General features: G+C 35.4%; 1 protein-coding gene across 1 annotated transcript; it reads right to left on the bottom strand.

Moving 5' to 3' along the window:
- Nucleotides 1-8892: 8892 nt before the first annotated feature.
- Nucleotides 8893-11600, bottom strand: LOC116127085 (amino acid permease 3-like). Its single transcript, XM_031412757.1, has 7 exons — nt 11590-11600; nt 11115-11202; nt 10790-11023; nt 10642-10705; nt 10312-10526; nt 10096-10235; nt 8893-9703 (listed from the first exon to the last, which is right to left on the bottom strand). The coding sequence occupies exons 1-7, from the start codon at nt 11593-11595 to the stop codon at nt 9047-9049; spliced, it is 1404 nt and encodes a 467-aa protein (XP_031268617.1). The 5' UTR covers nt 11596-11600; the 3' UTR covers nt 8893-9046.
- Nucleotides 11601-14675: the final 3075 nt, after the last annotated feature.

Here is a 14675-nt window from a genome sequence, read left to right on the forward strand (position 1 = left end):
TCGATTGTCACACTTCATCCCCTTAAAACATATAACAAAAGTTTTGACATGTCGCAAATCACCCCTGGAAAATTCTGCATTCGCCCCTATATGGCAACATTTCACAAAAGTTTCTCATCTTATGATATATTTCAATGGCCCCCTTTTACTTGTCATTATTTATCAAAATAGTCCACATACTTTACATCCTTACATTTAGGTTCCCAAATTACACTTTAAAAATTTACACATAGGCCCCTGCACCTAGGCTGCATGCCAAATTTCTCATTGGTCTACCAGTTCTTATTTCCTTACCACAACACCCTAGAAAGTTTTAATTTCTTTCAATGTACTCCCTGTATAGAAAAATCAAATATTAATCTTTAATAGAAGAAATACCAGGGTATTTCAACTATAACCTAGAAAGACACATGGAGACTAATGAAAACCAAACTTGTGTCTATTGTATGTTCTGGGGTAGGGAAAGCAAGAGCAACCAAACACTTTGAGGCTTGAGTAATTGGTTTTTGCTTAAAAAGTACTTCATAAGGACTAAGATTTCGTAGACTGACTATGGGAAGTTTGTTAATGAAGTAGACTGCAGTTTGAAAGGCATGCCACAAAAACTTGAAAGAAACAGTCGATTGAGCTATTAAAGACAACCCCATTTCTAGCCAATGCTTGCGCTTTTACTCAACAATTCCATTTTGCTAAGAAGTATATGGACAAGAGTATCACAATAGAATACTCTTGAGATTGGGTTGCAATGTTTTAAACTCTCTACCATTATCTGACTGTAAGCATTTTAAAGGGACTTCAATTGTCTTTCACCCATCTTATGAAACTGATGAAACACTTTTTGAGTATCAGTACTCTTTGCTTTGAAGAGGATATATTTAAGTGAAAGAGTTTGTCAACTCTTTATCAAGCACAACAAAATGATTATGGATGCACGTTACACTAATTTGTTTGATGATCATAAAACAACAATAAAATCAATCAACCATGAGCATAAACATAAAGCACACAAGCAGATACATGGTTAGGCTAAAAACACTTTTAGCCTACATCCATGAGACCTGGTCCAGATCAAAGCTAATCCACTATAACACAAACCATTACAAGACAATCTAGAGTTGAATTTAGATACCACAAAGTAAAACTCCATGTTCTACAACACACTAAACTCCATCTTTAATTGCTTCAAGGTTCTGTCACAATCAGCTTCCTCCAAGAATCCTCATGGACAGCTTGAGCTCCCCTCAAGCTTCAATGGTGGAAGCTTCCCTTCAACTCCTTGGCTTAACTCCCTTTAAGCTCATAAATAAAGGAACCAAGTTCCTACACTAAAGATCAACAAAGTGATTGATGAAAATAAATCACAAACAAAGAGAACCTGAATAAAATGTACTCTGAAAATTTCAGGGCATCAATGGAAGTTTAGAATTTCAGGTCTAAGTAAAAATGCAAGGAAGAAGATGATCTTAAATAGCACTTGCATTTTTCACCCATTCTCTAGAACACGTGAGAAGCACTTTTTCAATAAAGTGCAATGGACCACTTTTTTAATCAAGCATTGCCTGTAAAGTAGCAAGGCAATGCAAATATCATGCACAAAAAATAAAACTTGATAAACAAGAAATAAAGTGCTACCTGTATTGAGAAATGAAATGTTTGCATAGAAGAAAAATTTGCCCACATATTTTGTTCAATCACAATCAAAGAAAACAAAGTAATGTGTGCACATTCACATGATATTACAACATGTGCAAACCAATAAAAGAATTCACAATTATGCTTAAGTACAGACACGCACACAAAGTTCATAAGTCGACAATAAGACTCTACACTAAGTAAAATGGCCAAAGGCATCAATGAAAGTAAAATAATATTTGAAACCTTCAACATAAGTAAAAGGTGAAAGCCCCATACATCAGAGTAAATTAATTATAAAGGAGCAGTATATTTAATTGAGGAAGTAGGAAATGGTAATCGACACTGTTTCCTAAATTGCAAGAAGTGTAAAAAGAAAGCTGAGACTGAAGCATTAGTTTTATTCATTTGTTGAAGCACTTTATGTAATACAGTTGCATGAGGATGGACCAACCTCTAATGTCACCGATCAACAATTCTACGTTATTGAGCATTAGGTCACTACAAGTAGTAGACATGTGCAACAGACTTAACAATTTTTATTACAAATAGTAGCAGTACTAAAAAGTTGAAATCTAAGTAAGAAGTTGCAATTGTATTAGATTAAGGATGAGTAGATGACAGTGATGAATCAAAAGACTTCAATGGTAAAGGTAAATTTGAAGCTTCAACTAGAACAGTTGTTGAAGATGCTTGCATACAGTAAAGTCCAGCTTTAAAGATGCCTCAAAGGAGTGTTTCCTTTGTGATCTTGTCTTTTACAATACAATGATTAGAGAAAATTCGATTACCCAAAAAAAAAAAAAAATGATTAGAGAAAAATTCAATAGATATTGTATTGTCATGTAGCAACTTAGAGATAGTGATTAGATTCTTGGTCATATGAGGTACATGAAGTACTTTATGCAAGGTAAAAGATTTATTTGATGAATAATACTACACTTACAAAGACTATACAAAATCTTTCATACAAAGTGACGTGTCAAAATATGATTGGATGAATTAATAAAAAAAAATCAACTTAATAAATGCATATTGAATGATGGTAAATGATTTTTATATTAATTCATCCAATCATATTTTGATGCATCACTTTGTATGAAAGACTTTCTATAGAGTATTTGTAAGTGTAGTATTATTCTTATTTGACAAGCAAGGTAACAAGATAGTGCCAACATGAAGAAGAGTTAAAAGTTGACCATTACCTATTGCCAACTGATCATTCCCTTGATAAGTTGTTTGTACTGTAAAATTAATTATTAAGATCAGTATCAATATGATTAGAAGCTCCGCTGTCAAAATACCAGGTTGTATCACTTGCTTTTGATGAAGAAGTTGCATAAATTTGATTAGAAGCAACATAAGCTTGATTTGGTGGTGCTAAATTTTCAGAAATAGAGGAAGATGGTGCATAATTTGACAAATGATTGTGTAGAGGGCATTGCAGATGTAAAATAAGTTTGATTAGGCACCAAATGAGCTTGGCTAGTGAAACTTTTAGGAGCTAACTGAGCTTGAAAGGATATAAGAGGGGCTAAAAAATTTGATTGTTGATAATGTGGTTATTGCTTAGGATCAGAAGCCAATTAAGCTTGAGGTTGAAAATCTTGAAAGCTAATGTCAAACCTATAGTAAAACTGCATAACCACATGAACTGACTTTCCACGAAGCTGTCAAACGAGCTTGCCTCTATTGGAATTGGGAGTGACAAAATTCAATGTACACAACCCTAAACGTGATGAACAATAGAGAGAAAATTGAAATCTACTGTTATAAAATTTGAATGACTCAATTACATTGAAAACTTCCCATCTCTTTTATACCACAACTCTAATCCTAATTAAAAACTACCTAATTCCATTCAAACTAAGAAAAGGAAAATACGTAAACTCAAACTCTTATTCCTAATTAAACTCAAACTAATAGGAAAACAATTAATTCTAAAATAAAACTCTAAATATGGAAACTAAGTCCAGCCTCTTCACGTTTTTGCCTTTCTATTGTGCATGCCGCGACGATGGTTTCTATCACCACGACGATCATTCTCCATGATAGTGCACGTCGCAGCGATCTTTTATGTCACCATGCCGACTAGGTGGTCTGCTTCTTCCATTCCACTTCTACAACCCTTTGATTCTTCGACCATTGCCACATTTGCTTTCACCAAAATACTTCAACACTCCTCCTTGAACCTTTTTGGTATGCTCATTCCACACAAGCTCTTTGACATTTTTGCTTCTCGAATAGCGTGATGCTCCTCCTTAATTCTTTTGAGCCAAATGCCTCGGTCTTTGGTTCTCATATGACACAAGTCCCTACAATTTGGAACATTAGGAGGTCACAATTTTTCTTTTCTTGCCCGTGCTTCAATAATAACACTCGACTTCTTTTCAATATCGAATTCACCCTCTTCCCCTTTAAATTCTTAAGGGCCTTTTTCTTTTCTCCATGTTGCAGAAGTAGGAGAACTCAACCTTTGTTGCCTTCCTAATTGACAACTCTCATATGCTTTATCAATGACCTCAATGGCTGGTAACATTGACTCATTCTCCTCCATACTTTTAAGGGCATCAACATCCATAGAATTCTAATCTACTACAAAGCTTCTATTTCTCATGGGCACATTCACAAACTCTACATCATTCAAGTCTTTTATTTTTGCACCTATTATTTGCAAATTCAAACACAAAACCTTTTAGCATCATTTGTCCAATACTCAGCAAATTATGATTTAAATCAGGCACTAAAAGAACATTAGAAATTTTAATGTTGAACCAGCAATGGTACCTTTTCCTTTGATTGGAACTTTATCTCTATTACCCAATCTCACCATTCATTTCATGCCTTTCAATTTTGTGAAATCTCCACATTGCCAGTCATGTGTTAAGTGCATCCACTGTCAATAAACCATTAATTGTTTTGATCTTTAGCGTCCACCATCAATGTAGTGAACAACAGTTCTTCTTCTTCTTCTTCTTCTTCTTTCAAAATGTTCACTTGTTGTTGCTGTGGTTGACTGGATTGTGCTTGCTGTTAGTTCTTCTTTTGATCACAATCTCTTTGAAAGTGATCTGGTTTATTATAGAACCAACATGCGTTTGATGACTTATTCTTGTACCAACAATCATCCTCTGAATGATTGTTCTTCTTGTAATGGTTGCAAAAAGTTTGAATTCTTCTATTGCCATCTCCCTTACCTTTTCCCAAAATCACAGCCTTTGTTTGTAGAGCAACCTCTAGCCCATATTCACTTCTTACCAAACTTCTTTGTTCTTGTGCTTCAAGAGCACTCATCAAATCCGCCAATGACATTGACCTTATATCCCTTCAATCTTCAAGAGATGAAAACTTGGACTCAAACTTTTCTAGCAAACTCACCAAAACTTTCTTTATTATCCTTTCTTCTGGAAGGTCTTCACCCAAGATCCTAATTTCATTCACAAGCTTCATTAGCCTATCAAAATATTGCCAGACACTCTTTGTTTCAATCATCCTCATATTCTCAGGTTGTCGCTTCAATTTGATGATCTTCATGTTCCTTGTATTCTCAGAATCTTGATACTATGTTTGCAACTTTTTCCAAATCTCCTTAGCAGTAGTGTAGGCAATTATCTTCACAAAAATCGCATCGATCATAGCTGATTGCAAATATGACAGAGCCCTTACTCTCTTCCTATCTGCTACCTTTTTTAATTCCATTTGAGCAATCGTTGGATCCTCTGGTAATTTTTGAAAGTCTCCTCTTGTCTTAGTGACTTCCCACAAATCAGCAGCTTGTAGAAATCCTTGCATCTTCACCTTCCAAATATGGTAGAGATCTCCTGTAAATAAAAGAATCGGCATCATTAAACTTTATGGAGCTATCTTCCTTCAGATTTTCTCTTCTCTTTCTCTCTAACTTAAGAACCTCACCACAAATCCCTTAAGACAACTCTGCTTTGATACCAATTGTTGGAATTGGGAGTGACACAATTCAATTTACACAGCCCAAAATGTGATGAACAATAGAAAGAAAATTGAAATCTACTTTTATTGATCTGAATGACTCAATTACATTGAAAACTTCCCATCTCTTATATAGTAAGAGAGCACAACTCTAATCCTAATTAAAAAAGCTACTTCCTAATTCCATTCAAACTAAGAAAAGGAAAATACATAAACTCAAATTCTTATTCCTAATTAAACTCTGTAAGTTATTTGTCAACTTATTATTCTAGTGTGGTAACACTAGTCATAGTATGAACACCTTACTTTGATTATAGCACAATCATTCTTGTTTAAATTTCCAGTATGACGACTCTCTGTCAAAGTGACCACTTTCAATTAAGTCATTTTTCTATTATATCGTGTGAGCACATCAAAGTCTGAGTGGTCTCACGCATTTGGCATATATTTTGCATTACACGTATTGCATTTTGTTATTCTGTGAATTGTTTTTATTCTCTTTATGAGATATTATTTGTGATCCATGACACTTGTCATTTATTCATGCAATGTGTTGGAAAGTTTATTTACAATCGTTTGTGGTCCCAAGAGAATTGGAATAAACTTTTTCATAAAGGTAAAAGCGTAAAGTATCTTTTTGGCCACCTATCCCCTTGCATTGGAACCCAAGTTTTCTATATATTCATCTTCTCCAATGCAATTCTCCTTAAGCCTAAATATACCTCTGATATTACTCTAAAAATTCCTTGAGATTTCTTTTGTTTGAATCAGGTTTCATATGCCTTAGGTATGCTTACAAATGCCTTGGATAAAGTTTGTTTATTTGTTCATGGTTGGAACGTGGGTTTCCATTGGTGATGCTTGATGGGATTTCAAGCTTTTGGAGCTAAAGTGTGTCTTCGGTGTTGATCCTTGAGAGGAGCTTACGGCTAACCAGGTGGTCTGATGTTCATGGAGCTAGTTATGGTAGTATGTAGTTTGACCAAATGGTAGAGATTGAAGGGTTGCAAAACAGGGAGTGTTCTTGCAACTGAGGCTTAATCTTTGGCTTTGTAATTAAACTGAAAAGTATACTATAGTGGATTATCTTCATTCTAGACTTGGTCCCATGGATGTAGGCATTTCGCCAAACCATGTAAAAACCTGGTGTTCTTTATTTTGGTTCATATTTGATTGCTTTTATGTTTATGATAAATGGACATTAAAATCAACTTAGCAACTCATTCCGCTTAGGTTTAATACACTTCGTAAAGTATAAACACTTTCAAACTCAAACTAATAGGAAAACAATTAATTCTAAAATAGAATTCTAAAACTGGAAACTAAGTCCAGCCTTGTCACGTTTTTGTCATTCTCTTGCGCACGCTTCGACGATGGTTTCTGTCGCTACGGTGATCGTTCTTCATGACAGCGCACGTCGCGGCTATCTTTTTTGTCGCCACGGTGACCAGGTGGTCTGCTTCTTCCATTCCACTTCTACAGCCCTTTGATTCTTTGAACATTGCCACATTTGATTTCACCACAAAAATGTTCATACTTCAGCAGCCTTTACCACCAGACCTACCCCTTCTTTGACCTTAAGAGCCATTAATCTAACATGAATTATGCATTTGATTCTGAGGATAAGTATGGAACTGAGGAGTGGATGTTGAATTAGCAACATAAAGTGTTGTACTATTAATACCGTTAACATCCACAATATATAATGTGTTCTGTTTGTTGGAATGTGAAAACTTTTTGGTAATTGAGGAAGAAAAGACAATCAAGAAGAAAAGGCAAATAAGAAGTAAAAGGAATTTAAGTTTTAGGCAAATTTCTCGGTTAGGAATTTGTAATTGAGAATAATTGTTTTCCTTTTTCTATTGTGAGATGTATTAGGAAAGAAGAATCGGTTTGTGACTTTATTCAAGTTAAAATAGAAGAATGATTTAAATTAGAACCAATTCAAGGTTATGAGAAAGTGAAGAAAAGAAAGAAAGAATATGAAGATACAAGGGGTTCTAATGTAAGGGTATCATAGGGTAGAGGGCTCTACGTATCAGGTAAATACCAAGGGGTATTAAACACCATAGGAACGAGATGTTCGGCTAAATAATTAGAGGATCTAACGATCGCTCAGAATGAAGGTTGATGTAGATAAAACACTTGTATCGTATTCACATTATTATAGTGAAAACCTTCTCATCCGTAGATGTAGATAAGTTATATTGAACCACGTAAAATATAGTGTGCCTTTATATTTTTTTTCCTCCTCCGATTTTCAACACTGTTTAGCTAGCCTATTCTCATAAGCTTGCAGCTCAAATTGAGAAATAGTTCCTCCTCTTGAAATCAAAGAAATTAGGTTGACCATGACTACATCAAATTCAGAACCTAATCCATTAAGAATATACAAAATAAGCTCAGAATCACTAAGATCTGTACCAGAAGCTGTTTACATGTTAGTGACCTCTTTCATTTTCTGAATATACTCCAGAATACTCAAAGAACCTTTGGTCGTAGAATTTGTAAAAGATGCCTAATGTACATAACCTGAGACCTAGCTTGAGTAAGAATCAATTTCTCAGGTGTGAGCCAAATCTGTTTAGCACTTTGGCATTTGATGATATGTAGCAGCATAGATTCAGAGATAGATATCAACCGATTCAAAAGCAACTGATCCATTCAATTCCAATCAGCAAAAGCAGAATTAAATCAAGTCAAAGGAGATTTAGAATCGTTACCAGAATTGAGTAGAATGAATTCAGGAGGTGAAGGCCTTAAACCAGTGAGAAAATGTTCGAGATCCAAGGCTCTAACTGCAGATAGAACTTGTGCGCGCCAAAATGAGTAATTCTTCTGGAGCAATTTGATTGTAATTGGTGGAAGAGTAGAAGACGATAAAGGAGAAAAGGAGGGTACACGAACAGTATTAGTCATCTGATCTGTGAAATTTACATGCTCATTTGTCTGCGTGAATGGTGTTTTTGTGTGATTGGAGAAATTCAGTGTTTGGTTCCTGAGAATTTGAGGGAAATTTTTCTAGAGCTCTGATACCATAAAGAATTTAAGAATTCTAGAGAAAGTTTTGTTAATTAACTGAAATGATTTTTCATTAACAAGAGTACATTGTAGTTTATATATTAGTAGATCACAAGCATAGTCTGAGTCTAACTACTGGTTGACGTGTACAATAGCAAGGCTAACTTGCACCTTATATTTTCTAACATCAGCACAACGAATCCTTATAAAACAGAATTCTCTCTAAACTGCTGCTTTCAAAATGTAATTGTAGTTAAGGGTATTGTCTTCTCCAGTGAAGCATGCTCTTTTTTGAATTACTCATCTCTTTATTTAAACTTTGTAATAATTTGCTGTTTATTGCCAGATTATGCCAAAAGGGTGAAAAAGAAAATATTTAAAGAAAAAAAAAAAAAAAAAAACACCTTCAATACAAGTAAACTCCTAAATTTAATAACATGGCACTGATTTAGTAGCTAATCTTGAATGGCCTGAAAGCTTTAAGATCAAGTGTTACACCTACAATAGAGCCAACTCCAGCCACAATAGAAATCATTAGGCAAAACACACTCAACAGTCGGCTGAATATCCACTTGGTACTCCACTTTTCTATCTTCTTCTGTGCAATGTACATCTCAATCGGAAAATAAACAGTTAGAGGCCAAAAAATCAATGCTCCAAGAATTCCTAACACATCGTTGAACAACGGCACCAACATTGCAATTACAATAGTTGTAACTACAAAAAATGATCGCCACACTATTCGAAATAAAGGTAGATTGTAATGCCTGAAACCTGGGATGTTAATTTTTATCTCTTTGGTTATGAATTTGTTTTCCGAGAATTTTGTTGATGCTAGTTTTTCTATAAAGGCGAAAACGGGTTGGCAATAGACTTGATAAGCTCCTAGGAGATGGATGACAACGGCAATGTTGGCAATATCAAGTAGCCAAAATGGGTTATAGAAGGAAAATCCTGTGAGGAGATTGCCAGGAGCTAAATCTCCAACAGCTGCATAGCCCATGCATCCACAAAGCATATAGAATGATGTGGTTACTAAAGTGCTTATTAAATTGGCTTTTTTCATTGTTGTTGCTTCTGATGGTGGTGGGGATTTGATTGTGTCCTGTCAACCAATTAGCAAGCCATTTATCAGTGCAATTTAGAAGGTTAATATGTGTGTGTGTTATTTTATTTAATTGGGAGAATATCATAAACAACTTTATGGTTCGGATGACAATTTTTGCATTTTTATTAAATAAACCCTCTAACTTTGAAAAATGTATAGCAGATTCCCTTTTGCTCTAAATCCAAAGTTATCATTTCACTTATATATACCACAAACGGCAACATAACAGACTTAGAGCAAAGGGGTATCCATGATATAGTTTTCAAACTTTGAAGGCCTATCTAATAAAAATATTAAAATTGTCATCCGAATGATAAATTTAATAACCTTAAGGGTAGTTCATGATATTCTCCGTTTTTTATTTCATGGGTTGAAGAAGAGGTCTTCACCTGAACTTCAATTAGGATGAATGAATAAGAGTAGGAAAAAGCTATGTCACCAATAGCTTGAAGACTCCTCCATATCTTTTCGGTTTGAGTTATACTTCCAACTGGGATTCCTGTTAGACTACCCTTGAGAGTTCCAGTGGCTGTATAAATATAGGAGAAATATAAGTAAAATTGGCATTGGAAGAATCAATCATTCAAATAAATTTACACATGTACCTGCAATTTTGGCTACAGCAAGGCCGAGTCCAATTGTTGAGTAAGTAAAAGACATAATTGCGGCAACAATTGAGAGCCACCATAACTGATCAAGGCCTGGAATCTGAGACAACACAATCTCTATGATTCCAAACATTATCATGTATGGGTTGCTTGAAGTGTGGCATGGTTTTTTTCTTCCACTCTTGTGAAAACAATTTGATTTGTGTATAGCCCTGTGCATAAAATTAAACATAATAAATAAAGCTTATCGTAAAACATATCATATCATTTATATGTTCATGATTCAGTCGAACTCACATCATGCTAATAGATGTTGCAATAGCATACCCAATGCTAATGCCAAAAAGGTTCACATACTGAAACAACCCACATATCTTGACCTTAAGCCCACCTGAGATATATGTTTAGAAAATGAGATACTGTGCTGAAAATATACGATGGTTTAATTGAAATATGGAAAGGTGGTAATTTATACCAAGATTAGATCGGACGGCACCCATGTAAGTGTAATTTCTCTTGCCATTGATAGGATCACCGAACCTGTAGCAATCAGCGAGTAGAGATGCAGTATAATAATTAACCAAGGCGAACATAAGCATCACAGATGGACCGGCGATCCATCCGAGCTGAGCTATTGCCCATGCCAAAGAAAGCACTCCAGAACCGATCACTGCTGCTATTATGTGTGCACTTGTTGTCCAAATTGTGCCTGCAGGTAGATATGAAATATATTAAGAATTATAATGTAAATTAAATAGTTGAAGTACTCTAATTTTGATTGACAAGTTTAATTAATTTACCTGTGCGTTTGGGACGACCATCGTCATCAAAATATTTGGACTCGTCAACTGGGTTGTTGAGGCTTTTGACGGGAATATGGTCGTTCAACTTCAGCACAGAGCGATAATTTGTGATGAGAAAAATAAGAAATAAATATGTAAATAACACATTATGTCTACAACATTTAATTCACAAGGGACGTTTGCTTTCTGAGCAATTTCATGTTGGTTGATAGATTAATAATGCTATACGTCAACATTTATCTATATCTCACAAATATGCATGGGAACTTTTACATGCGGTTACACAATTACTCTAATATGAATAGTTGGTCTAATATCATGTATTATTTTATATTCCATATATTATAACTATAACTAAATCCTAAACTAACAAAATGCTGGCAGCATTAAATTTCTTATTGCCATGAAAAGAATAGAATTATTAGTATATGTTATATATCATGCATGAAGTTAATTAAAAGCATACACTTACCTGCATTTTCAGCCCCTCTAAATAATTTTAACTATGAAACAAGTTAACCAGCAGACACGAGACTATATGTAATATTGAGTAGAGGTAGATGGGAGATGGGATCAGAGTCTCCCTTTGCTATATATATATATATATATATTAATGGAAGCATAAGACCCTAAGGATGTGCACAAGGTCACATTTGATATTAAACAACTTTAATTAACTTTTCCTTCTGGCCCTTAATGGTGGAAGTTATACTCATTACTCAGCTACCCTCTTTCTCCCTAAATCGAATATTTTTAAGCCTCCTATCCTAACCCTAGGGCTTAAAAACAATTGACTTCATCTAGTGAAATAGTTCTCTCTAGGCTCTTGAATAGAGTGACAGCTAATCCGAACTTTAGTTTTCAATGAAGATGCAAGAAAATGGGGCTGACCCTCTTTATTTTGCGAACGATCTCATGCTTTTGTAAAGCCGAAGGTACTTCTCTATCTCTCCTAAATGCTTTAATTACCTTTGAAAGTTGGTTAGGATTGAGTGCTAATCGGATAAGAGCAATATCTTCCTTTCTGTGGTGAATGACAATGAGAAGATGGAACTCTTAAGTTTGATAGGTTTTGCCGGCTAATCTACCCATAAAATACTTAGGTGTACCCCTTATACCTCTAAGTTAACCTTTGGGGATTGCCAACCTCTCTTGGATAAAATCTTGGCTCGGGTTACCCTTGGAGAAGTAGATTTTATCCTATGCGGGGAGGATTATTTTGATTAAGTCGATTCTTTGGAGTATCCAGATTTATTGGTCATCTCTCTTTATTCTTCCTGCCAAATTCAGAAGGAAATTGATGCTAGGTTGAGAGCTTTTCTTTGGTCCGGAGTTGATATGAATAGACACAAAGCTAGAATAGCTTGGGAGGAGGTATGTGTTCCCAAAAATGAGGGCGGGCTTGGTTTATGAAATGTAAGGAATGGAACCTCGCCGCTTCTTTAAGACATATTTGAACCTGTGCAATCATAGAAACCATACTTTGGGCTCCTGGGTCTGAATTCATCTTTTGAGAAATAGAAGCATTTGGGACATCAGCATTCCTGAAAATTGTACATGGTCATGGAGACATATCCTAAAAAATAGGGAAATGGCTAGAAAGAATATCAAATGTCGCATTGGCAATGGTAACACCACCTCTGTTTGGTTGGATAACTGGCACTCGAACGGCCCCCTTGTTTGCGTCTATGGGAAAGGATTATTTATATGCAGGGATTGCTAAGGATGCTAAGGTGAGTTCTGTGACTGATGGATGCAATTGGAAGTGGTCAAGTGCCAATTCTTGGCTCTTATTAATATGAGGAACTTTGTGAATTTCACACCTTCCAATGTTGATGACAAGATTTATTGGCTTGGGAAGCTTTAGAGAAGAAGAGCAACAATTGAGTGGTGTGACTTGGTGTGGTTCTCAAAGGCTATCCCAAGATACTCTATGATCTTATGGATGGCTATTAAGGAGAGTTACCTACAAGGAAAGGTTGATGAGGTATGGGGTTACTACTAACGCTCATTGTTGCCTTTGTAACTCATCTATGGAATCTCTGACCACTTATTTTTTCATGTCCTTTTTCTAAGTCTATTTGGAGTAGGATCCTTATGCTTGCTGACCTTGGCTATGTGGTAAGACCCTGGCATGATTACATCCTCCATTTGGCAAGGAAATGGAAAGGTAAGAGCCTAAAATTCACTTTGGGTAGGCTCTGTTTAGGGGCTACGGTTTATTGGATTTGGAGGGAGCGGAATTCACGGTTTTAGGGGTGACTATAAGGATTCGTTCACCATAATTGATGTTATAAAAGTGTTGTGCGAGACAAAGCTATGGATCTTAGGAATGTCAAAGTATCCTATAGCAATAGGAAGTTGGCGAATGATTGGGACCTGCCTAGATCTATTTTCAAAATGTTCCTCAAGTTCTCGACACAGTTTGAAGATTGGATTACGGAGCGTTACGCAGAATGGTTTTTGCTTGTTGTGTTTGTATCATTTGTAACGAGTTTGATATTGTGTTTTTCCTTTGTTTTCTTTTAAATGATCCTAACCTAGGGAGGTGTCCTATGGTAAGTGGAATTGTTGCTTTCTTCTTGGTTTTTGCGGTTTAAGATTAACCCCAAAGTGAATGGCCGTTTGTAGGCTGTTCCTTTGATTCCTATTTTGGGGCATGTCCCAAAATAGGTTGTTCGCCCTTTATCAGCCTTTGTACATTCTTCTCTTTTTTAATATATTTACTTAACAAAAAAAAAAAAAAAAAAAATGTTAGCCACCTCTTTCATTTTCTGAATATACTCCGAATACTCAAGAACCTTTGGTCGTAGTTTGAAAAATGCCTATGTACATAACCTAGGCCTAGCTTGAGTAGAATCAATTTCTCAGGTTTGAGCCAAATCTGTTTAGCACTTTGGCATTTGATGATATGTAGCACATAGATTCAGAGATAGATATCAACCGATCATAAGCAACTGATCCATTCAATTCCATCAGCAAAAGCAGAATTAAATCAGGCCAAAGGAGATTAAAAATCGTTACAGAATGAGTAGAATGAATTCAGGAGGTGAGGCCTTAAACCATGAGAAAATGTTCGAGATCAAGGCTCTAACTGCAGATAGAACTTGTGCGCGCCAAAATGAGTAATTCTTCTGGAGCAATTTGATTGTAATTGGTGGAAGAGTAGAGACGATAAAGGAGAAAAGGAGTACACAGCAGTATTAGTCATCTGATCATGTGAAATTTACATGCTCATTTGTCTGCGTGAATGGTGTTTTTGTGTGATTGGAGAATTCAGTGTTTGGTTCTGAGAATTTGAGGGAAATTTTTCTAGAGCTCTGATACCATAAGAATAAGAATTCTAGAGAAAGTTTTGTTAATTACTGAAATGATTTTTCATTAACAAGAGTACTTGTAGTTTATATAGTAGTAGATCACAAGCATGTCTGAGTCAACTACTGGTGACGTGTACAAACAAGGCTAACTTGCACCTTATATTTTCTAACATCAGCACAACGAATCCTTATAAAACAGAATTCTTCTAAACTGCTGCTTTCAAAATGTATTGTATTTAAG

This window comes from Pistacia vera, unplaced genomic scaffold (assembly GCF_008641045.1).
Source record: "Pistacia vera cultivar Batoury unplaced genomic scaffold, PisVer_v2 Contig189, whole genome shotgun sequence".
Lineage (NCBI taxonomy): Eukaryota > Viridiplantae > Streptophyta > Magnoliopsida > Sapindales > Anacardiaceae > Pistacia > Pistacia vera.

Bases quoted from the DNA above. Each gene is read 5' to 3' on its own strand.
- LOC116127085 (XM_031412757.1), bottom strand. The intron at 10,706-10,789 runs GTATAAATTACC...CATATATCTCAG, and splicing joins TGCCGTCCGATCTAATCTTG to GTGGGCTTAAGGTCAAGATA. The intron at 10,236-10,311 runs GTACATGTGTAA...ATATTTATACAG, and splicing joins TGCTGTAGCCAAAATTGCAG to CCACTGGAACTCTCAAGGGT.